Source organism: Thunnus thynnus, chromosome 6, assembly GCF_963924715.1.
Source record: "Thunnus thynnus chromosome 6, fThuThy2.1, whole genome shotgun sequence".
Taxonomy (NCBI): Eukaryota; Metazoa; Chordata; class Actinopteri; order Scombriformes; family Scombridae; genus Thunnus; species Thunnus thynnus.
In genome coordinates, this window is record NC_089522.1 from 20,320,386 (window position 1) to 20,344,193 (window position 23,808).

The 23,808-nt window shown below is 41.7% G+C and overlaps 1 protein-coding gene across 1 annotated transcript; it reads right to left on the bottom strand.

Moving 5' to 3' along the window:
• Positions 1-3,216: 3,216 nt before the first annotated feature.
• LOC137184625 (EMILIN-3) lies at positions 3,217-19,038 on the bottom strand. The gene is made up of 6 exons (XM_067592461.1): positions 18,362-19,038; positions 8,108-8,230; positions 6,849-7,171; positions 6,286-6,632; positions 5,808-6,158; positions 3,217-5,089 (listed from the first exon to the last, which is right to left on the bottom strand). The coding sequence occupies exons 1-6, from the start codon at positions 18,544-18,546 to the stop codon at positions 3,944-3,946; spliced, it is 2,475 nt and encodes an 824-aa protein (XP_067448562.1). The 5' UTR covers positions 18,547-19,038; the 3' UTR covers positions 3,217-3,943.
• Positions 19,039-23,808: the final 4,770 nt, after the last annotated feature.

Below are 23,808 nucleotides of genomic sequence, written 5' to 3' on the forward strand. Positions count from 1 at the left end.
TCTTGTAGCACTGCAAAGCAACCAGAGAGACGTGCCCTTTAGCTTTACGCAATTTTTAGCTTTGTGTGTACCTTCTATATGATATATGTACTGACATCATGCATTAAAGGGCTCGTACTCTCATATCTGGTTAAATCAGATGTTTGAGTAATAGAGAACAACAGTGCCTTACGGGATGCTGTGTGTGTGTGTGTGTGTGTGTATGTGTGTGTGTGTGCGTGCACATGTGGTGAGTATACATTGTCTCATGCATGTGCTAAAACAAGAACTGGAGGAAGAGAAGCCACAGTTCCCATGTGCGGATATGAATTTGTAACATTGCATGGTATTACATACAATTTGTCATGGTATCAGGTATGAGCATTACCCAGCATTACAGCACCACTCAACCTGCCCCCCGCCCCAACTATCTCTCTCTCTCTCTCTCTCTCTCTCTGATGTTATTTTCTCTCATCACCCTCCCCCTTCAGCTGTGTCTTCTCCAGGTCACCAATAGGACAGTCCTCTGTGTAGTGCTGCTTCCCAAGGGATGGCAGAGCATCCAGCTGCTGTCAGGCCCTGGGGTTTAAACTTACACTGCTGCTGCTGTAACAGCGTGCTGTTGGTGTTTTAGGAGGCTCATGCGTAGGCGAGTATTTTCTCCAGCTTCAAGAGCCTTATTGTGACTCCAGCCTGCTTTCCTGTCAGGGATACAAGGCATGCAGCTGAGGGACGAGAAAGTTGTAAACACATCTGTTTCCGCTTTCCATGTTCTTCTTCCTCCTTGAGACTGCTGCACTCTCTGCCGCAGTGTCCATTTCCTGCCCTGACCTTGTCACATCCCCGTCTATCAGCTTGAACATTCGTCTTCAGCAAACCAGGCTCATCCTCTTCAGCGAGCTTCCTCCTCACACCGACTGTCACAGCCATACTCATCCATTGTCTCTGCTCATTTGTTCTCTCTGATGCCATCTCACTATACTATCTTTTAAAATGTCTCATTACATCCATCCTACTTTTTTTGTCCTGTGTCATGATCATCTCACTATCATTCATCTCCTCCTCGTCCATCAGCCAGCTGTCTTCTCATGCAGCATGTACATATTTGCCTTTGCCTGTGACCTCCACCCTCTCCATCCGCTCTATATTGCCCCTCCAGCGGTTTTATTTTTATGTCTAGCCTCTGGTTTTCATTATGCCGGGATTGCTTCATCCTGTTCTGGTTACAGAGAGATGTTGTCTTTGAAAAAACTATGTGCTGATGCTGTACAGAGGACCGGCTGACGTTGCATTAGTGGTGCAAAGTCAACTAATTTTTACAGCTCATTTCACTCAGCTTCATTCATTATCATTGAGTCTCACCTGACCTCTGACTCTACAAACACTTTAATATCCTCCACACTTTCACCTAATGACCTCACTTTATCATCTGACCACACCGTGTGACCACAGTCCTGTGAGTTGGTTTGTTTTGCAAACTAAGTAAATGTTCTCATGCTGTTTGAATCACATTTTTATCAAATGAGCACAGTTTACTCAATGTACCAATTTGGTGCAAAGTTAGGCATTTTGAACAAAAATGATTCTCTGTATCAAAACTGCTTACTCTGTGTGGTCACATCTCACATTCCTCCAGCCAATAGGCAGTGCAGCATATATTAATGATACATTTCTCTTCCCCATTACATGCTGACAGCTATTTAATCAGTGAGAGCTGTTGCTGTCTTAAACCGTGTGCTGAAACCTGCAGACAGTGCAACCTGACTACAGGCATAGTCATAATTCAAACCATCCCAATTCTGTTATAACAGATATTGAGGACAATAAATGTGATGAAGCTTTTTAAAAACTGCTTTCAATAGTTAATTATTCTCAGGTTGACTTTGTGACTTCTCATTTGTCAATTGTGCATCAACATGGGGATCGTAGTGGGTGTGTTTTTTAGCATCAGCTACTTATTGTCAGGCTTGTCCAGCAAAGAGTTTTACCTTCTTCAAAAACTCTTTTCAAGTCATTGCAGTTTTTTCTTTGTCATTTTGATTAATCATTAATTGAGTCTTGTGATGTTTTTCTTTTATTTGCTGGTTCCACAGCCTGTCAATGAAGGACAGAAACAGTCTGAAAAATGTTAAGATCTATTCAAAGATTACTGGAGTGAAACAAAGGAATCTGAGTTCTTTTTGTGACCAACAAAGGACACTGATGAGCATATTGTACCTACCTGACACATCTTAGTGAGTGAATATTCATTGCTCCCCTCAGGACACCGGTATGCTTTAGCCGCCTGTAAAAATAGTTGTTACTGTGGTGTTATACCAAATTTTTTGACCCTTTAGAATCTGTCACTAAGAATTTCAGCTTGCCACCCAAATGTTTTCATCATAAAAAGCTGTTATTGCACATGGTGCCTCCATAGTATCTAGATATGTATTACAAATTTAGATAGATTTGATGTACTGAAATCTTTGATGCTAGAGGAATAACTACAGGACCAAATATTGGTGGGTGAGGTGGTAGTGCTTAACAGGAAGACACTACTGTTTCTACTATCACAACCATCATCGGTGACTCACTCTGTTTCTGTGAAGTCAAATTGTTTTCTTTACCACTATCAAAATGTGTGACCCTGCTTAAACACTATGAAGGCACTGCCTTTGGTAAAAGCTGCTATCAAAATAATGTATGTGATAAAATATGATAAAAACGTCTGTGGTGGCAATATACTGTGGCTGACATCCACAATTGGGTCACAGAATCTAATGGGTCAAATTGTCGAATGGTATCCCCTCTCAAATTTTCATAGAGAATCTTTTATGGTTTTGTACAGCTTTATCATTTCTGTGTTTTAAGATTTTTTTATTTATTAATATATCTATAATGAGTTACATATATAGTTTTGAGCCTATAGACTTTGATAGCTTTAGCTTTGTATTTAACAGTGTTTTTCTTCTCCTATTTATTGTGTGTATTATGTCTACCTGGGTGAGTTAATATTGTCCATCAATAAAAGCACACACAAAAAAACATTCAACAACAATAACGCCAAAATAATAACAACTCCATAATAAATGCCATATGAACTTCAGGGGTGAGCTGCTGTACAATTTCAGGGATAAATAAAGTTGTGTTGAATTGAATGAATAACACAGATTTTTTTCTTTTTTGCAGATTACAATTATCCTCATGAATTTTTTAAAAAGGCTTCCATTGCCAAAATATGTCTGAAAAGTACAACCCTTGAGTGTTTTACATTTTATTTCTCTTCCATCTACCATGCCATTTAATGTGTTGTCGCTGTCCCCCAGTGGTGAATTTCGGAACTTCTCTGCAACCTGGAGCAATGCGGCAGGAGACAAACACAGCTGTCAAAGCAGAAATACATGTCTTTTTTTAACCATGTGTACAAACAAATCTTTACAAAAATGTAAATAGCACCAGGTTGACATACAGTATTTTTTAAAAAGACCAGACAAGTGTCCACACAGAGGATGTTGAGTGTGCTTGTCAGTAGAAACCCGTAGCAGCGTATTAGTCCCACATCATTCACTTTTTTTGTTATCATTTTTTGCACCATGTCTAATACAGTTTAACATCATAACAATGCAGTCACTTCATATAAGTTAAAAAAAGATAAAATGTGAAAACAAAACAATCATGATCAGAGAAAAAACAAAACAAATGCCCCATAGAATAAAATCTCAAGGGAAAATATTGCCCAGCTATACAACCATAGGTGTGTCTTTGTATTCTGTGTCTACCTCTCCTCACTTCACTAAACTAAATACCCAGGACATCTGGAGGCACTGGGATGGGGGGCTTATGGGAAATGACTCTCACCACTTCAGTTAATTTGCATTTATGCAGATGGTGTTTGAAAAAGGGAGAAGAGAAGCAGAGGAAGTCACTTGAGTCTAATGAGAAGCACACACAAGTCTCTTTTTTTTAAACTTCTGTAGCTCAGATGCTACTGGTCTCCTTTTTGGTTGGCTGCTTCCTTGGCCACACTGTCTTTGACCTCTCCTTTCAGCTCAGCTAGCTGTTCTGAATGGGTGTCCAGGCTGCCATTCACCTGAGCCAGGTAGGAGTCTGAGTGTCTCTCAAGCTCGGCCCTGATCCTCTCCAGGTGCTCTGCCAGTTCCCCCAGGCTGCTGCACTGGCCCTCTACCAGGCTCACCCTGCTATCAACGTCCTTCACCTCCCTCTGCACTTCCATCGCTGTGCTCCGGCAGCCTTGAAGCTCCCCAGCCAGCCGTCTCTTCAAGGCAGCCAGTTCTCCCTTCAGCTGGGCCAGTCGCCTCTCCCCGGCCCCCAGGAGCGAGGCTTGATGGCCCACTAGTTTGGTGATTCCTTGCATCTGGTTGACTAGCTGGTGCTCTCTCTGCTCCCAGGTGGAGTTAGCATGGCCCACTTCACTTGCAATGAAGTGAATAGAGTCCTTTAGGCCCTTCAGAGTGCGGTTCACAGAGTTAATGTTGACCTTCAGAAGAGTGATCTCTCCGTGGACTGAGCCCTCCGAGTCCTCCTGGGCGATACGGAAAAGCAGGTTCTGAAGGGTGTTGTTTAGACGGTCCAGCTGGTCTGAATGGGAGTCCAGACGGTCAGTCATTTTCTTCTCCATCCCCTCCCACTCCTCCTCCACTCCAGTGACACTGACATCCTCTGCTGGAGAGGTGGAGGGTGTGCAGGAGGAGGTGCAGAGGAGCTCCAGGTCTATTAGCTGTTTCTGAATGCCGCCCAGGTCCCCCTCTACTCTCCTCCTCACAGATTCGATCTCCGTCTCCAGCGCAGGGACCACCTGGCCCTCCAGCAGTGCTGGGGCAGTGGCATTACTGAGCTCCTCAACAGCTACAGACACTCTCTCCTCCAGGGTTTTAAACTTGTCCTCTAGCATGTTCTTGAAGCCATCGAGACCACCAGGGAGCCCTGCCACTCCATCAGGTCCACCCTCAGTGGAATTGAGGCGGCCCTCTATGTCCACCAGGCGGGTCTCAATCAACGTCTCCACATGGATGCTCTGGTCAGTGAGGGCCGTCTGGAGCTGTCTTTGAGATTCTGTGAGACCTTTAACTGACTCCTCCAGCAACAGTACACGCTTGGACAGGCTGTTTACCTGCAATAATCAATAAATTATTAGTTCAATAAGAAATAGTTAAGCATTTTGAGAAATACGCTTATTCGCTTTCTTACAAAGAGTTAGATTAGAAGATTGAGACCACTGTCCTGTGTGCATGTCAAATATGAAGCCTCAACCAACAGCTAGTTAGCTTAGCCTAGCATAAAGACTAGAAACAGGGGGAAACAGCTTGCCTGGCTCAGTCCAAAGTTGACAAAATCCGCCTACCAGCACCATCAAAGATCTCTAATTAACACATCATATCTTGTTTCTTTAATTCTTATAAAAGCCAAGTGTTAAGTGAGACTATTTCTTGGTTAGGTGCAGTGACTTCCTGGGGTCTCACTTCTCTAACAACTTCACAGTTTGCATGGTTAGTTGAAAAAACACAGATGGTCTCTTGTACAGATTAAACAGGAGATATAATGTGTTTATTGGTGAGGCATATTTTGTTACCTGCAGACAGAGCCATCCCAGCTGTTCGCATTTCCAGTCTTTATGCCAAGCTAAACTAACCTTCTCCTGGCTGTAGTTTCATATTTATTGTACATACATGAAAGTCCTCTCATCTAACTCTAAGCAAACAATTCCTTCTGGTGGAGTCACATCAAAATCCCATGAATGAATTTAAGGGCTGTTCACAAATTTTGTTTTGTTGACGAATTGGATGTATTTACTGCATGCTGGTCATATTGCGATCACACCTATGTCATACCTGTCCACAGCAGCTTTCGGTGAGAGTTAGGCCCTGGATCTGAGCTTGCAAAGAGCCCAACTCCTCCCTGAGCCCGGTCTCTCTTCCATCCAGAGACTGCTGCATCTGCTCCTGGCCATCCATGTGCTCCCTTTGGCACTGCTTCTGCACCGCCCCAATCTTCTCATCACAGTGGCTCTCCAGACCAGTCATACGGCGCTCAAAACCATCCAGGATCTCAGCCCTCACATCAGCCAACTTGGCATCCAGGATCTCGTCCAGTTGAAAAGTGGAGCCAGAACCAGGGATGGGCCTGCCTCTAGCTCCTTCCAACAGCCTCTTCAACTGGCCATCATGACCCAGAACCATTCCCTGTAGACACACACAGGTAAGAAGTAGAAAAGGACTAGCATTTAATAAAGGAAGGAGAAAGGCTTGATTTGATCACGCTGTATAGATATGTTCAACAGATTTTGGTGCAAGCATAGTGGCACAATACCTGAATCTCCTCTAAGACATGAGTCTTGGCCCGCAGCTCATCGCTCACTTCTGTTACCTTCACGGCAAGGTCTCCAAATCCAGTGAAGCTTTCTCCTCCTTCCAGTCCATCAGGAGTCCCATCTGGTATCACCCCAAATCCTACTGTCGAGTCAGGCACGCGGGGAGCATTGGGCAGCAGGGACTCCAGGATTTTGTTGGTGTCTTCCCGGAGAGATGTGCGCAGTCGCTCCTCTAGGCCAGCCACCATCCCATTGAGAGTGTCTAGACCCTGGGAGAGACGGCGCAGGTCCTCCTCCATACGGTCCAAACGTTCGCCAGTCACTCCTGAAATCCCAAATTTGTTTCCTGTGTTTCCAGGGATCAAACAGAAAGGAGGAAGGAATATTTTTTGAGAAAGTCTGCAAGCACCAAAGAAGTAAAGATTAAGCACTGAGGAAATTTACAATGGTTATAACTGGATAAAATATTGCTTGCTTAAATTCGCTTGCACTAGCATACATAAAAGCAGTGTAAATCTGAACCCCAGAGCTTTACACTAAATCAGTCAGAGTCTGTTCTCACCATAGTTTGGTCTTCCATTTCCAGCAGGCAGCTGTCCTGTGGGTATTGGTCTGCTGTCAGGTACGCTGGGGTAGGGTTTGCCTGGCTCGAGCTGGCCGCCTCCAGGCCTCTGGTCCACAGGGGGTCTAGGGCCATAGGGAAAGCCCTTCATCCCAGGGCGATGGGGAAAACCTGCTCCCTTGAAAGGTGGCATCATGACATCAGGCAGCGATGTGGGTCCATCGTAGCAGTTCTCCCCCGAGTAGCCAGGGCAACATCTCCACTCCAGCTCAGTCACTGTCTTAAAACCCACCTTGTACTTTGGCTTGTAGAATGTCCTGTACCTGGAGGAAACATAACAGAAGAGGTTAAGGCACAATAAAACTGTCATGTCAGGTTGTATCAAAAGTTCAGCATTCGCTTTTACTAATTAAGACCACAGAGCCAGGACACAGGACGGGGCGATGGGAGGCGCAGAGCAGAGATAAAGGGATAAAGTTGTTCTCTGTGGGATTAAACACGGATTAGAGGGAGATTAGGAGATTAAGATAAAGTGTAATGTAAGTGATGTGGCATCAGAGGATTGAACCAGGGTCATCACCCAACTTCACTGTTATCTTTAAACTTGAATTTCCTTTTGATTGGGAATAAACTCTCTCGCCTTTATTCACAGACAGGCACGCACACACATGGTGATTTATCTGTCTTTTTTGAAGAGAAAATCCACTCCTTTAATTTCCCTTGTGTGGTATGTGGGGCTACAGGGGGCTTTTGAAAAGGCATATTAAAGTGTTACTTCAGACCACAGTTTGAATCATGAGACATGAATAATAATACTATTCAGACTAGTTTATTTTATAATATCATTAATATTAGTAGGTAAGATAAGAGGATAAGAAGCAAGTATGAGCACATCTAAACCAGAGTAATTTTAATGTAATAAATCAAAATAGCTGATTGTGATATTTTATCACAATTCAAAACATTAACACCATTTCCCCCCAGTGGCGTCTCTCTATGGAAGAGCTCTGACTACAAACACAGATGTGCAAGCAGGTGGGGACCTGCACATCTTTGTATGAACAACACATCATGTGAACACTAGAGGGCAGCATTGGTACAGCGTATATTCAACATTAGGCTCCATGTTGCAGTTTGCTGAATGTAAAGTGATAATTACAGTGTTTAAGCCTTACACTAAGGACTCAGAGTCTGAGGTGGAAATTCCTCTATTTTTGGTATGGTATGTTGTTTTTTTGTTTTTTGTTTGAAAAACTTACATGACAACAGGACATTTCTGACCCCAGATGCACTTGGTGGTGTATTCAGCCTTCACATAGGTGGCCACTCCATCCTGCATGGTGCATGTGATATTCTTCTGGACCACATAGGCACAATGGTTTCTGTGGGGACAAGAAAGGGACATTAGAGTTAAATAATTGTATTTTATAATATAATATAATATAATAATATAATATAATAATATTGTATTGTGCTGATATATCAACACTGCAGTATCCATATCATCTAAGATAACAGCCCTTGTTTTGCTCTGTACCCGTCAAACTGTGTATTAAAGTGAGACCACACAGCTTTTGTTGAACAATCTGGCCACAGCTGACAGCGATAGTGGTAAAATCTATGATAAAATAAGGTGTAACAGTAGAACAAGCAAAGAGTCACATCCTCAAACTTACTCAATGATGTCAGTTACACACTAGTCATTCCAGACCAAGTAAGCCTGAGTCGGTGAAACCTTGAGTGTATAAAACTGAAGTAAGGTGTGTTTTATTGCTTATCATTTAAACTTTTGAATCAGTGAAAGGAGGAATATGTTTTTTTCTTCTCTCAAGAATAGCATAGTCTCACTTTGAGCAAACACAGATGAGCACAAATAACACACAGTGATATTTCCCTTTAAAGCTCCACCTGCTGTTCCACCTCCAGCTGGGTGATGAGATTATTTCCTCCTGACAAATATGTAATTCCATTTAAACCTCCCTTGAGTTCAGTCTGTGTTAAAGCTTTACCATACTGTTTACCTGTATGCTTATTCTATCTGTTCTTTTGTTGTAGTGCTTTGCTTCCTTTATTTCTATAGTGCTCAGAAGCTTAATTTTTGCCTTCTTCGTTGTTTTTTCTTTCTTTTTCTGTTTTTATAAGGAGCATTGTTACACTTGTTTTATAAAAAGTTGTATAAACAACTTTTCTGCCTTGTGCTCTGTTATAATATCAAATTGAATTTTTTCGTTTGCAACCTGGAAACTTTGACGGGGTTTTCACAGAGGAGCTATATTGGTCAGAATGATGGCACAGGCTGACAGCTTTTTGATCTCTCTTTTGCTTTCCTCTTGTTAAATATGATAATTCAGTAACCTCCTTACCAACTGAAATCACATTTCTAATTGACATTTTCATTGATTTATAATCAATAACACTGAGTCGCAATCATATATGAAGACAGGAAACAAGAAATACCACCGAGACTGTATGAGAGTGTTCAGATGTGTCCCGAATCCAACACAATAATTTTACTATAACTATTTTGAACAGTTGTTGCATCATGCTGGAGCTGGACCTTCTCCTCTCTTCATTGCCAGTGCAGCTATAGCAACTGCTCAATGTTCCCTTGGCCCCTGCGCAACACAGGAAATGATGATCTGCACTCTTTAGGCTCACATGAGAAGCATTTCTCCCATTCAGAGGGGAACATTTAGCAACACATGCAGCACTTAACATCGCTCCACAGCTGTTTCAGGACAAATAGAAGTGTTTGGAGGAGCAGGGAGGGCCGAGGAGGGTCTACATGGCAGGTTCAGAGGGCTAACAGACAGGACAGCCTGTCAGAATCTGTGAGAAACCGTGGCGCTGCTGCTTTCTGCAAATCACTGACTGTGTTGACAGAGTTTTTATGTGTGTGTGTGTGCGTTAGTGTGTATGTGTGTGTGTGTGTGTCACCACTCTGCCTGTGTTGACATATGTTAATAGCAGTGGAAGGAAAAGGGCAGGAGTCAGAATGACAGAGCTCCTTTCATACCAGCCTGACAACCTGCTGCCAGGTCATGCGTCGTTAAGGAAGTGGCGGTTATGACCTGAACTGATGTGGTGTGATGGGAGCTCTTAAAGCACTTTAAACTTATACAGGCAATTTACTGGTCACTGCAGATGATTTTCAGCATTAAAAAAAAAACAAGGAAATGGCTGGCTGGTTGGAAAGGTTGTTTTAATGTATCAAATGTGATTAAAGGTATATAAAATGAAGACTTCAAGGTTAATCTAACATAATATATGCAGCATCATCATTTCTGGCATATCTTAACTCTCATGAAAACTCCCAACAAATAGTACTGGACTAATTCCCTGCTTAGTCTGCTGATGTTGCTGTTACAAATCTGCAAAAGAATTTTTGCTTTCATCATGCATTTTTTTCTGCCACCACCCCACCTGCAGGATCTTTTTTTTTTCTTTACAATCCCTGAAGGGGGTTAAAACTGATCACTCCCTCTGCTCTCATCTGTTGCTCAGAGAGAGTACACGGAGCCTTTGACGCCAATATTTCATGTGAAAAGTCTGGCACACATATTATTTGTACAAATCAGATTCACGTGGTAATAGATTCAGTCTTCCAAAGAATATTACCATTACAATGAGTGATGTAATTACTTCATTGGAAATTCTAAAGAGGGTCTAATGAGTATGTTTTCCTTAAAAATAAAATGACAGATTATTTACATCAACAACAACCTTTATGATATGTTTTTTGTGTATGTGAGAATTGGGAAAAGGTCTTTATAGGCATACAAGGATTTGTGACAGCTGACAGAGAGCAGACTCTGTGCATGTGTGAGTGTATGTGTGTATACAATACAGTAAGTGTGGGACCCTTCTCACATTACGCACAGGGCTGATCAGCGGAGTGAAAAGTGACCATGTTCACCGGTTTGTTTGTCAGGTGCACATCTGGGGGGAGCCAGTGACCTTCACACTCACACACACACTGGCTGAAAAGTGCAGGAATCCAGATGTACATAGGAAGAAAAAAAAGCTGTAGGTCTCTGTTTCTGCCTCTCTCTCTCTCTCCCCAGTCTACTCTTTGCCTGTTTTCACAGATCTGTCAATGTCATTTGGGTCTGTGGGTGATATTTTATCCTTAGTGTCTTATAGAGAGAGGGTGTTCTGGCTTTGTGAGAATCAAAGTCGAGTGCTGAGATAAATCCTCTCCCTTTGCAGTGTAGTGTCGGTCGGGGCAACAGCAGGTCACCTCCTCTGCTGTGTAAAAACAGATCTTTATTGGACAAAATGTTGCGTTTAAACCTAAGAGATAGGGATAGTGTGTGTGAGCTGCAGTCACACATGTGCACATTTTATGCACACAAGCAGTCAAGCAATGAAGATCTTGGTCCTTTTATCTCACATCCACAGAGACCTCAAGCTCTGCGGGATGAGGATTACACGAGCTTTATTGGCAGAAATACTAACCCATGATGTGTAAGTGCTCATGTGTGAGAAAGAAAAGTGCCGTCTTTAGTGTTTGTTATCTCAGCCACGTCCAGCTGCTGCAGAGTAGGTGAGAATTTTGTTTGGGCTGCGAGTGTGTGGGAGGATCTCCAGCCTGGAAAAGGCAGCTCTAATCTAGACACTAAAGGAATACGAGAAAAGGAGAGAGACGTGATCTATGGCCCACTCTGAACTATTTTCACACCTCATCTCTTAACCAATGTGGCACAAGGTGACTGCAGTAAAAAAGTATAAATACTTTGTGATGTTTGTTTTAGCGCTCGTGGGTGACAGATGGAAGGGGCTAGCCACACAGGGTAACCCACTAAGTACCAGACAATGATGAATTATGAGTCACATATAAAAATAAGTAGAATTGACCACCATGCTGCTCAACTGCAACAGATAGATACAAATTTAAATATAATGAAGAGTAAAAACATAACAGATGTCGGCAATTGTTTAAAAATATGCATCATGATATTGTAGAGTTTGATCAGATCAATTGGTCGAGCAGAAATTAGCCATTTCAAACAAGATTAAAAAATGTCAATAGAGGGGGTAGGAGACCTATTCCATAACTGTGGGGCTGCAACAGCAAAGGCACGACGAACCTTTAACTTTTACTTTGCCTGTGGGACAGTCAAAAGCACCTGGTCAGAGGACCTGAGTGACCTGGAGGTAGAATGGCGAAGAATGTCAGAGGAGTAAGAGGTTGCCAACCTACCTCATAAATCCTAAAAATCACTTACTGCTGCTGATTAGTACGCTTTCTTTGCCGGACTCTACCAATCTTATTCAGGGCCGGCCCAGACTATGTTGGGCAAGATTTTAGAATGTAGCTCCAAAAAAGGGCAACAATAGTTCCTCCAGTCCTAGAACTTCAAAACTTAACTAAAGTCAAGTGCAACTATAGTACCTCAAGCCCAGACAAAGTCCTCCTAGCCCTCCGGGCAAAAAGGCAAGTGGGGGTCAAGGTGCCATTCATTGAGTGTTTGGTGGCATTGCCTGAGGTAGCACATGAAGTTTGGGTGAAAACTGACCAACTAACAAGGCTTTGAAAAATAAATCAGATGAAAACCTATGCAAGTCAAGGGGGAAAAAGAAAGGAAAGGTCCAACTACAGTGAGACCTGTAGTTGGTTGAAATGTTGAAAATAAAGAAAAGGGAGCTCTGATTCAGAATGCGGGTAATCCTTACAGCTAAATTTACTTGTTTTTAGTATCCAGCACCTACCCCACTGAAGTTTTGTGGTTGTGCACACGACTACTTTGTTTCATTGAAAATGAAAGGCAAAACATTAAGAAGGGAGAATAAGTGAAGATTTCCAAAAGCTGTATAAAAGCAAGCACACCTGTCCATAAGAAAAAACCAAAAGACAAACATGTCCTACTCATTTGGTGCCCTCTTCCTTATTTGGCACCCCAGGCGACTGCCTATGTTGCCTATGCCACAGGCTGCCCCTGACCTTATCTAATGTATCTAATATGATTACACTCCACTTGTCTGGTATGCAATAAAACAAAATTGGGCCTTGAAGAATACTTTTACTAATTGACCCAGGTCTGTCTGGCAAGTTCACTCTCTCCTGACTCATTCAATAAGATAAACTCTTTCACAGCACAGCGCAATTGGCCTCCTGCATATTGCTCTATAACTATGATAAAATATAACTATAACTATGATAAAATGGATTTTAGATATTTCTGACTAATTTTTTTCAGGTGAAAACTCTTGTGTTATATGTGTTATATGTGTTATAAGACATTATAAGACATTATATGACATTTACAAGTTGAATCCTATTGTAAACAGCAAGAAAAAACTCCCAAAACTAAAAAAAAAATACAGAAAATGTCTCCAGTTGATCCACACCCTCCCTGAACCACCCAACCCCAACTGACTCAGTGCTAAACCCAATACATCAGTTTACTGAACTCTCTTGTGCGCCTCCCACTCTCACCTGACCTTACTCTCTTCCATCCCAATCAATATCAAAACAGTCTTCTCCCCCTTTCTCCATGACAGGAAAGCCACACACTTACTATTTCTCCTGCCTCACTTGCCTCTCTCTCTTCGAACACACTTCCCCCCATAACGCCAAAATATTGTCTTTTTTCTGTCACTGGAGCACGTCAATTTTTGACTGCTAGTCTGGTCCCACTGTAAATATTTCCAGTATAGCATTACAGTTCCTAAATCGCTTCACAGCCTCCCAGGGGGAAAGCAGAATTCCCATCTCAGATTCTCATGTGGAGCGTTTTGGCAAATATTATTGCTGCTAGACCTCCACCCTCTGCTGGGCCCAAAACAACTCACCTTTCAATCCCCTTTTTTCTCATAACCCTCCTTTCCTTTTTTCCTGTTCTTTCTGCAAAATCTGCAAACTGCAGGTAATCTCTGTTTAATTATCTAAGCATACCAGTCCAGCTCTTGCCTCTGTTTCTCATACTGTCTTTTTTTCTTTCCCTTTTTCCTCCTTTGATTTTTCATGAAGCCCCTCTGTGTTGCCTCATCATGCCCCTGACATCTCTGGCTCTCTAACCCGCCACTTTTTCCTCCATTGCTTCGCTTGTTTTGACACTGTGGCACTAAAGGGCTCACCTTCCTCATTACTGACCGCTCTCTCACCTGCAGGGTTCCTGACTGTTTGAACCCAGGCCGCTGCTGTTGCCTCTGACAGATTTATGACTGGAGTGGAAACCATGCAATCTTTAATAGGACCTTTAACAGCCGTTTCTATGGGCTAACAGCTCTCCTCCAGGGCCCATCTCTTTCCATATTTGCTTTTAATGAAACCTATTTCTAGCCAACTGGCAGTTCTTGAAGGCCCCATGGTGTAGGGTTGATTGACGTTGCTCTTGTGGCTACTGATTAGGATTAAAGAGAAGATGTGATACTCCCAGCTCTAGGACCAAGGGGATCACTCTGTCATTCATAGAAAAGGTCAGCTCCAAGCCAGCTCTGCTTATTATAGCTTAAAGGCAGACCATTATTTTTACATGTGCTTAGATTTTGGCTATTGTCCTCTAATCCTTGTTACAGCAGTAAAACTTGTATAGACACTCTATTATTTATTTTTGTTAGCTCCTATTCATTATAGATGATTTTAGTTGTTAAAATTGATAACGACATAAGCTCTCATAAGTTGCTTTATTGGACACAATCACATTCATTATGTTGTTATGCCGTATTTCCCCTTCTCTACAGTAAGAGGCTCAAACACCGGTAGTGAAAAAACATGGCAATAACTTATCCTCAGGCATTTCCCAAAGCACATAATCTTCTTTGAATAAGAATAGTGTTTCTGAAATAAAATGGTTTTCAAATGGAATTGTTAATTAGGCTCACTGTACTGTATTGTATATATGGAGTGAAATCAATCCCCGTGGGATGTGATGCTGTATTTTGGGTCTTCATATCGCTACTGAACAAACCAATGCAACACTCTTGAAAAGTAAGAGTATCAACTAGGACTGCGCAACATGGCTGAAACTAAAAATACTAAAAACATTTTTTCTGATAACCATATACACTATATGACATGGATATGGATGATATGGAAAATAAATGCAAAATCATTGCTATTTCCACTGTAGATCAGACAAAACTCTTCCAACTTAGATAAAAACGTAATGGAATAGTTTGAGTTTCTTATTGGCTTCCTAGCTTGGAGTTAGACTGCCTGCTAGCCTACCAGCTAGCAGGCACATAGTTTAAGGATAAAGACTGAAAGTAGGGGGAAAACAGCTTGCCTGGCTCTGTGAAAAAGAGATTTTTCACAAATTTGCCTAGCAGCACTTGCTAAGCTAAGCTTATCGTCTGTTAGTTGCCCAAAATGTTGATCTATGCCTTCAAAAATCACATTTTGACACTTTTCAATAACATTTCGCTTTGAGTCATTAATTTGGACAACAGGTGGATTAAAAACATGATATGATACAATAATTCCGTTACGACGGGACTCTATTAAAAGATGATAAACAACAATATTTAATTATTGTTTTTGGATTTCATGATTTTATTGTTTAGTTTTATGTTGAATGTCTTGCTTCTTTGTGTTTTTTTTGTCTTTTAACATCTTGGGAGGATTTTGGAAATAAGTGTGACCACTCTAACATGTTATTCCTCAGTATCTATTGTATAGTGCATTAGCTTATTAAATGGCAAAAGCCATGTTCATTGTAATTTTACATAAAAATCCCTAATGTCTTGGCAGAAAGGTCAGTGAGGGTAAAAGTTGGATAAATATGTGTTGGAAGGGAGCTTGGGAGTTTTCTGCCCAGCCTCTGTGACCCTTAGCAGGAGACTGGCTCCATTCTTGTCCTCCACTGGACACTTAACACAAACTTACAACAGCAACCCATAACCTCTAACCTCTAACAACTCAGTGACCTTTCCCCTTTGATCTCTGTCCCATACATCATCCAAAAGCCCTCGGATATGTCTCTAATCTGATCGGTGACGACATGTGGCATCTGCTGGGATCCTAATATCCTAATTGATTTTTACAACTCACATTACCCAGTGATGGGTATATAGCTCTTGGATTATGTTTCACCTGTTGTGCACTTTGTGTTTTAGTGGCATGTTATGGTGCAACAGGGTGACAGATGCTTGTGAAATGCTAGACAGGTTTGCAAGTTTGCTCTTTTCCTTTATGACTTATACAATTATGTTGGGAAAATGTTACAAAGAATAAATTAGAGAGACAGTATGCAACAGTTTCTTATTCCTTGACAAGCATACTGACTAAAAATCACAGTTTCTCTATTTTTTATAATTTGTGCTTGAATTTGCTCTTTGAAGATGTAGAGTCAAAAACCTCAACATTACCAAGTACTGAAACGTCAATTCTTTTAGTTAATATTTGCTACTTTTCCAAAGCATTGGACCAAAACACACTTCAGGAAATCTGAAGTCTGTAAACCACTCGTGCACAGTTTTAGCCATGGAACAATAGGAGCTTCTGTGCTTCTGTTGACAGGTATAGTATTGTAACTGTCTAAGATGTCACAGTGAGTGACTAGAGGGCTATATTTTCTCACAGCAGCAAGTGATTGCATTGAGTGCAAGGAATGACTGTGAAATCAAATGATTCACTTTGCTGCCAAAACACAGATAATAATTCAACATGAAGTTAAAAAAGTCTGTGGCGCATCAACAGCTGCAAATTTTTAAATATCTCATTGAAAACAGGCGTGTTTTGTGCACGTGACTGTGTGGTCAGTAAGAGGCACAGTTATTTACAAGATGTAAAATCACATGAGTGAAATCCTTCACAAAAACACACATACAACCACACATTTATGTACACACTCAGACATGCACTTTCACACTTCATAGCATGTGTGTTATTTTTAAGTCTCTATTTCCACTGACCAGTCAGGCCGACAACAACTGAGCTCATATATCTGTAGTGGTGGTCTGACACTGACACGTCCCCAGGGCCCACTGTGTCCAAGGTGGGTCAGCAGGTCTTGTATAAACACTATAGTTGGACTCACAAACACATGTGGGGGAATATTACCAGCTACAAGCAACAAGCAATTACTGACCCTCTGATGGGTTAGTTTTGAATAGAACAATCTATGAAGTCTGGTTAATCTATCAATCTTGGGGCTCAGGCTTTGAAATGTATCTGACATAAATTGGTGTGGGTGAATATAAATAAACCTCTTTGACGCTCTTGTCAGATGCCACTGTCAGATGCCACCAGCATGCAGGAGCCAGAGATTGGATGAACAACAGAGTTCAAGTATCACATATGAGGGAAAATAAGATGCAGTGCACGCAGTAAAATTTTGAGAGGAGTAGGAAAAATATTGATTGGAAATATGGCAGCAAAATGTGATCGTAGTAAGTAAAAAAAGGTACAGGTGTTGATTTTTGCTGGAGTGAAGAAGTGCTGGTACAGTAAACAGTGCATATGATGACATGCAGGTGGGAAATGCAGAGAAACACTGAGTTGGATGGATGAAGGTTATGAAGGCTATGAAGACTGAATGCGGGTGTTGCATTCATGGGTGAGAGATGCTGAAGAGTCTTTTCCCTGGAGGTGAGAGTACATGGCAGACTTAAGCAGGGCTGGGCGATCAGCCGTATTCTGTGGCAGTTTGAGTGAAGCAGCAGGTAGCTGGGGAGCTGTCCAAAGACATAACAGCTCTCAGGGGAAGCCAAGCAAAAGAGACGGGGAAAGGGAGGAAAAACCGAAAGAGCCCTTCAGGCCAAACATCAGCCATCTCTTTCCAGGCAAAATATATCAACAAGGCTCTGTTTCAGCTCACGGCTTCATGACTTTCAAATAGCATGCATATGAAGGGATTGTTATTCAATGCTGCTCATGTGGTTTGACTGTCCTGACAATATCAGTATTTACATACATCACAGATCACTGATTAGAAACAGAAGATCCTTTACCACATCTTGTTGATACTGGAAGTAGAAAAAGAACAAGCTTTCAATAGTAATCTCAATGCAGACTGAGTTGAGACCGCTCAGTTACTGCTTTAGTATTGATTGGAGATTAGTTGTACCACTCCCTTCTGGCAGCGAGTGCCCAGCTGTGCTGTAAGTCCCCTCCTACCACACACACACACACACACACACACACACACACACAGTGGCTCTGAGGGATCAATACCCTTGTCATCAACTCAGCACTCCCCCCGCTGTCCCATAAATACCATAATGACTGCTTTGTTTTCATAATGCAGCGTGTCATTGTTTCTCTATGATGTTCATCCCGAGCCACAGATGCTTTTAGGTGTGAACCACACAGAAAGGCACTGATGGTGAGTAAACAGAGAGTCAATTCAAGGATCTGCTACCAAGCCGATGCCCTAACTAAAACCATATTTCTGCAACTCACCGGTGACATGTGTTTCTCAGGGGAAATACAGTGTGAGGTGGGCCCTACTGACAACATCAAGTACTTGAGCTACTTGGAATGCTCTTTGATTTCAACAGTGTGCAGCATGGGAAGGGAAATAAAATGTGCATTAGCGCCTGTGACATGTGCAAAACGGAGCACTTACTTGTGGCGAGTCATGGGCTTGTTTGGTGTGTGGTGAGGGTTGAGTCCAGCCTTGTACAGGTTGTATCTGTTTCCATAAAAAGGATTGACATGGCCTCCATAGAAAGTTCCTTTACTGTCCACCACAGAGAGCAACACTCCTAAGAGAAAGAACTGTGCAACCAGTTGACACCACTTGGTCCTCATTGTTTTTTCTTTGTTTTTCTAAGTCTTAAAGACTTAAAACGTCTTAAAAAAAAATGCAACGGACTGGTGAGGAAATTGGGTTGAAAAGTGATAGTTGTAAGTTCCTCAGGGTGCTGTGTTGAAGTTCCCCCGCGCACGTGCAGTCTTGTCTTCTTCAGTGGGCCCTGAAGGAGACATGGAGCCCAAACAGCTGTAGCATCAGCAGCATCTCGCCCTGTACGCCTTCAGCTCGCACACTCACCACACTCTGAGCACATAGGACAGAGGAGAGGGAAAACTAGTGAAGCTGAAGAGGGAGGGGAGAGGAAGAGGGGCAACAACACAAAGGTGTGCTGGAGGAGGGGAGAGGAGAAAGAGGGCAGAGGAGAGAGGAGAAACAGAGAGAGTGTGTTTATCTAGGAAAGTTCCAGCTCCATACACACACATATAAACGCGTGTGTGGGACCTGCTGACTGGGCTCGAGCCTCCAAGTCCTCTGCACTCTGCATGAGTGAGGGTGTGTGAGCAAGAAGTAGCGTGCTGCTCTGCTGCCTCTGAAGGGGCAGGCAGACAGACAGCCTGTATTTGCATATCCCACCCCAACTTCAGCCTGGCTGCTCTGCAGAAAGGGGGGACTGCTAATATGATTTGACTACTCTTTCCTTCTTTCTCTCTCTCACACATATAAATACAAACGCATCAATGAACACACACCTTTAAATTAGATTCAAAAGAAAAACAAAATGCTCCATGACTGAAATCAGCTATGTTCATCATCTCGTCTCTGGGTCTTTCTCTCCAATCTCCAACAACCTAAGTTTTTGTCTTTTTAATCCCTTAAAGATTTTTTTATTTTTTTTACCCTCTCCTTTTCTTCTTCCATCTGCTCTGGGAGTAGCTGTACATCAAAGCGCAGTCCCAGTGTGCAGTGCCATGTGCGTGGCTGTGGCTGCAGCCAACTAAGACGCTGCAGATCTGGACACAATGGACCTCCTCCTTGCCTCACCGCGGTCAGTCATTAAAAATCCAAGCCACAGCTTCAGTTGCGATCCACACTCCGACCCCCTGCTCATGTCCTACCGCATTTCCATGTAGTTCTTGAATTCATGCATAACTGCCTCCTGTGTCTTTCAGAAAGTTTGCTCTGGGAATTACGCAAATCAATTCAGTTTCTTTAATAAGAGAGCGTCAGTGTTTGATCAGCTTCTGAATGAATGGTTGTTGAGCTCTGAAAGATTTCTATACATCTCTACTGCAAGGGAGACTAGATTGTTGTCAACTGATGGCTTTTTTAAATTTTGACTTGTCCCAGATACACTTTTAGAAGAAGGTTACACCAGTGAGTGGCACAGTTTAAATAATTTACTCTACTTCAATAGGTCTGAAATAGGTAGAGGTAGCTTGGTGACATAGCCACTACTTTTGTTTCATGCAGCGGTTATCACTAGTCATGGCTAGTTTTGTTTGTGCTAATAAGACACTTCCATCTTGTACTTTATAGTTTTGTCCATACCTCAAAGGTTAACTGTCAAGACTGTTCGCAATTGGTCAGTTATGCCAAATTGTTATGCCAAAGTTACCCAAAGTTGAGATCACTATTTTATCTTTTCTTAGTTTTCATGTTATCAGTAAGAGGGCAATGACTGCATGGGTAGTCCAAGCATAACTTATCATTGTGTGTGACTGATTTTGAAAACCACCCTGAGAAGAAAGGCTTGGAGGAAGAAGCAGGTGTCTGAAATAGCCTCTTTGTTTGAACGGTTGGTTTGCAGTGTCTTTCTCACCTGTGTGTGGATTACGCACCATTTACCCTGCTCTATTGACTCTTCATTTACAGGTCAGTGTGAAAGAAAAACACACAGCTTCATGGTATGCAAAGAGACACCTCACATAAGTGGAAGAGTTCCCAAATATATTTCAGACTCAAGAGTGCTCAGCATATCCCAAGCACACATGGAGATAGTAGATCTATATGGAGTGTCTTCTAGCTGAGAAGAGGATGAACAAAGACCCTTCAAAGCATTTATGAGTTATGCTACTGTATATCCTTTTATCTTATCCTATAGTGTGGGATCACATTTATCCTGTTGCAGTTCCTTTCATCAGTTTTTGCTGCACAGGTTCAAAGATCTACAGCTGTGTGAAGCTGCTGAAGTGTTTAGCTTCCTGCTGAAGGTTCATCCTGTCGCTCCAGAAACTGTCACCTCACAAAAGAAACGAGACAGTGAAGAGGAAACTATTTCTAAATCTTTGTCTATTCTGGCAGACAGCTCTGCAACGAAATATTTTTCACAGAAATGACTGGCACAATTTTAAACAGATGTCTATCCCAGCACACTCTCCAGATGTTAAGGAGAAACCAGAGATATCTGTGAATCTCTTATGTTAGTTTATGAGTTTATGATAATTTAGAAAACCAAATAGAAATAGAACCATATTGGCCTTATTAATGAACAAGCAGTCTGACCATAACATTTGAAATACAAAAGGGACACTGAAAGAATCAACATTTAGTAATAATGGAATATTTACTGTGTACTGTAGTGTAGTTTTAATGATTAATTACTGCATCAAAACCGTTTCTCTTGGCTATAAGTCTCATGAGTCTGGATTTGTTCCACATGTTCTCTTCTTCTTTTTTCATGTGTTTTATCTTGAATAGATGTTAACTCTGCCAATATTGGACTCTTGTCTTTTGTGCTACATCTGTGAGTAGTTTTAGATAAGTATCCTTATCTGCTTCTCTTGACTGATTCCGCACATTGAATGGAAATATGAGATGAAATTCATTTCAACTTTTTAAAAGTCTGTAGCCTCTTGAGATTTGGCTAATATATTACTTTGGCTTTTATATTGACTACAAGTCAATGACAGTGACCAAAAATATTATACTGCATGATGTGCAATTTCCTCGTCTTTATATGGTTTGGACTCAGGATATCATATCCTGTTCCAAGTGACATACAGCCTGTGTCCAGTTTCTCCCTTTAGCCCCCAGTGCCTGATAGGAGCCATCAGTATGTAGAGTCTCCGCACACAGTCCCGCAGTGATGAGAGACAAAGTTAATGAATCCACTTTAGCGAAACAAGACACCACTCAATTAGTTTCATTGCCCTAACCCCTCCATGACCCATCTCCATCGTTTGCTATCAGTCTTCTCTGGGATTTTTACAGGACACACTTTTATTAGATTTAGTCGCAGGGGCACAGACATCATGAGGGAGACGTAGAGAAAATAGATGGATTCCAGTTTAGTGACATCAGCTACTTAGCAACGAGAAGGACACTTGATCCTTTCTTACAGTAGTGACCTGGGAAGTGACCCACACAACATAAAGAAATGAAGACAAGGTGAATGCCATTTATTCTATTATTCCCAAGGTGAGACAGGGAGAGTTGGTGCACATGTTTACACAAAATCGTCTCTAGGTGTGAAAGATATGCTAGAGCTTCTGCCAAAGAGCAAGGCATTTCATCTGTAAAGTGTAGAAAAGCAAAAACATTTTCTAAGTGCATTTCTATGTAAAACCACCACAATGAAATTAATAAATTAATTAATTAATTGCAAGTAACTGAGATTTACTTGCAATTACGCCACTTGGTGTGTTAATTCCTAGGTGGTGTGACCCTCCGTCACTTCCACCATAAAATCTGCTCGTTAACATGTGACACCAGCAGTAAAATCAGGCCTCCATCTACAACAGTTCAAGATGGATGGTGATAAATTACCAACTCTCTCCTCTCTGTGGGCATTAAAGACCCACTGGTGGTTTCCAAGTAAAGAGAGAGGAAGTATTCTGTATTGGCATGGGATAGATGGTAAGATTTCAAATGAAGTGCACAGAAAAACTGGCCTGTGCAGGAAGCCCACTATCACAGGAAATGATTAGGCAAGTAGACAGAAAAATTGGTGACTAATTTTTATCCTTGTGTTTTCCATGGAAGAAGGTTCAGATATTACATAAAAGCCTATGCTGGGGAAAAAAACACTTTTTTTTTTCAGAGCAGCCACTGTGGATTGAACCACCTCAGGCCCTCAAATAAGGGGCACAAACACAGGATTTTCACAGGGGTCAAAGGGGCCTTCCTGTGTTGGAAACAGCTTCTTTTTTCCACAATAGGACCAGGAGGATATGAACTCATAAAGATGTAGGTGTGAGAATGGCCTGGCATTTCAGAATGTACACACAAATGCACAACAGTCACATTTTCCTCTTCTCTTTGCGTCCATAGGACATCTCTGTGTCATTGTCACTTTATATCAGGTATGTGTCAGTGTTTATTGTATGTCCAGGTCTTCAAATAAGATCGTAAGGGGGTGGATGGACCACAGAGGGAGAGAGAGGGAGGACCATATTTGTTTGAGACAGAGAGGCACCTCATTGAGACCGTGTCCGCTGCAACATCTTGGCTGTGAGAATGCGACAACTGTTGCTGCTGAGACAGAGTCCCAGTGTGAGCTGGAGATGACCCGAAAAATTCCTGGAGGTTTCATCAGGGGAGAGATGAAAAAGCTGGTCGTTTGGCATCCAATCTCTGTGGCTCTTTGTTTGAACACTAGATTTTAGTTTTTGACACTGTGCGGCAAATGAGGACAAAATATTGAGCCACTGACTGCAATGAATGGCTGACCCCTTGGATGAGGTCACTGTGTTTCCTGTTAATTTACAATTTTTGCACCTATCCTATCGCAAGACAAGAATATGAGAAATTAAAGATTCTGCACCCTGGATTATGTCCAATTCCAGCATTTTTAAAATTCTCACTTCCTACAATATCTGCACATGGCAACTATGGTATGATTAAAGATGAACTTAACACTAAGCTGAACAGCAGAATGTTACTGTGATCTTTGTTTGAAAGCTTCAAGCCTGTTTCACCTCTGACCACACCCAGCATCACTAATGGATGTGTCTGGGTGTGTTTTGTTGCATCTTTAACCACACCCAACAGTGAATTCACTGGAGTGTGACTGTATATGATACTGCAATTATACTACTACTAACAATACTGCATTAAAAAAAAACTCCATTACAAGTAAAAGTCTAGTATTGAAAATGTCACTTACAGGTAAAAGAACTAAGTATTATTAGCAATGTACTTAAAATAAAATGCAGAAAAATGACCCCTATGAGTGTTCTATCATATATTATATTCCAGATGCATTAATGTTCATTATTAACATTGTTAAAGTATTAACAGCTGTATTATTACAATACAGTACACATTATATTATCGGATTACTATTACTGATGATGTGTAAGCAACATTTTACTGTTGCA

What these genes read in the sequence shown, in the direction of transcription:
- LOC137184625 (XM_067592461.1), bottom strand. Translation starts at nt 18,546, where the DNA reads ATGAGGACCAAGTGGTGTCAACTGGTTGCACAGTTCTTTCTCTTAGGA. An exon ending in AAGCCCATGACTCGCCACAA is followed by an intron (nt 8,231 to 18,361) that starts GTAAGTGCTCCG and finishes TTGTCCCCACAG; the next exon opens with AAACCATTGTGCCTATGTGG. An exon ending in ATGTCTTAGAGGAGATTCAG is followed by an intron (nt 6,159 to 6,285) that starts GTATTGTGCCAC and finishes GTGTGTCTACAG; the next exon opens with GGAATGGTTCTGGGTCATGA.